This window comes from Penaeus monodon, chromosome 23 (genome assembly GCF_015228065.2).
Source record: "Penaeus monodon isolate SGIC_2016 chromosome 23, NSTDA_Pmon_1, whole genome shotgun sequence".
Classification (NCBI taxonomy): domain Eukaryota; kingdom Metazoa; phylum Arthropoda; class Malacostraca; order Decapoda; family Penaeidae; genus Penaeus; species Penaeus monodon.
In genome coordinates, this window is record NC_051408.1 from 2,075,479 (window position 1) to 2,076,043 (window position 565).

The 565-nt window shown below is 36.3% G+C and overlaps 1 protein-coding gene across 1 annotated transcript in view; it reads left to right on the forward strand.

Annotated features, from left to right (window-relative positions):
• LOC119587667 (uncharacterized serine-rich protein C215.13-like) overlaps nucleotides 1-512 on the forward strand; it is a 2,219-nt gene extending 1,707 nt beyond the window's left edge. Inside the window, exons 5-6 of the mRNA XM_037936347.1 lie at nucleotides 69-175; nucleotides 279-512. Of these exons, the coding sequence (XP_037792275.1) occupies nucleotides 69-175; nucleotides 279-512 (341 nt within the window). The remainder of the gene's footprint in view (nucleotides 1-68; nucleotides 176-278) is intronic.
• Nucleotides 513-565: the final 53 nt, after the last annotated feature.

The window sequence follows — 565 nt, forward strand, 5'->3', positions numbered from 1 at the left end:
GAAATTAATTCTTAAGAGGTTGATGTTGATATTCATATCCAGCATAAAATTAGTATGATAAAACACAGACCAAGCTCAAATTTGTTTACAATACACCAATTTTTGGATGGGTTATAGCCCTCTATTGACCATAAGTATAATGTCAGACTGTGGAATGGGCAATAATAGCAACACGGTAGTGAAACATTTAATGCACTATAGTAAATTCACTGTGGAGTTGAGATTATTAATCTATCTTTGACATATTTTCACTAATCAATCTATTTTATAAATCCCAGGGACAGATGGTTGCTCCAGTAGTTCCAGTAGAAGTTATTCCAGCATTCCAAGTGGTAGCTTTAGCTCAAGTTATATCAGTAGCTCGTCCATTAGTAGTGTCAAAGCAGATGTTCCAAATGGTATGCAGTTCGCTTCAAGTAGTTACAGTGCCAGCAGCTCTAGTATCTCAATCAAGAGTTGTAGTTCAAGTAGTTCAAATAACTACAACAGTTCAAGTGTATTTAAAGTTATAAGAGACATAGGGCGTGCAGAAGCTAGAAGGGCAGGCAATCAACAAGGTCATGGT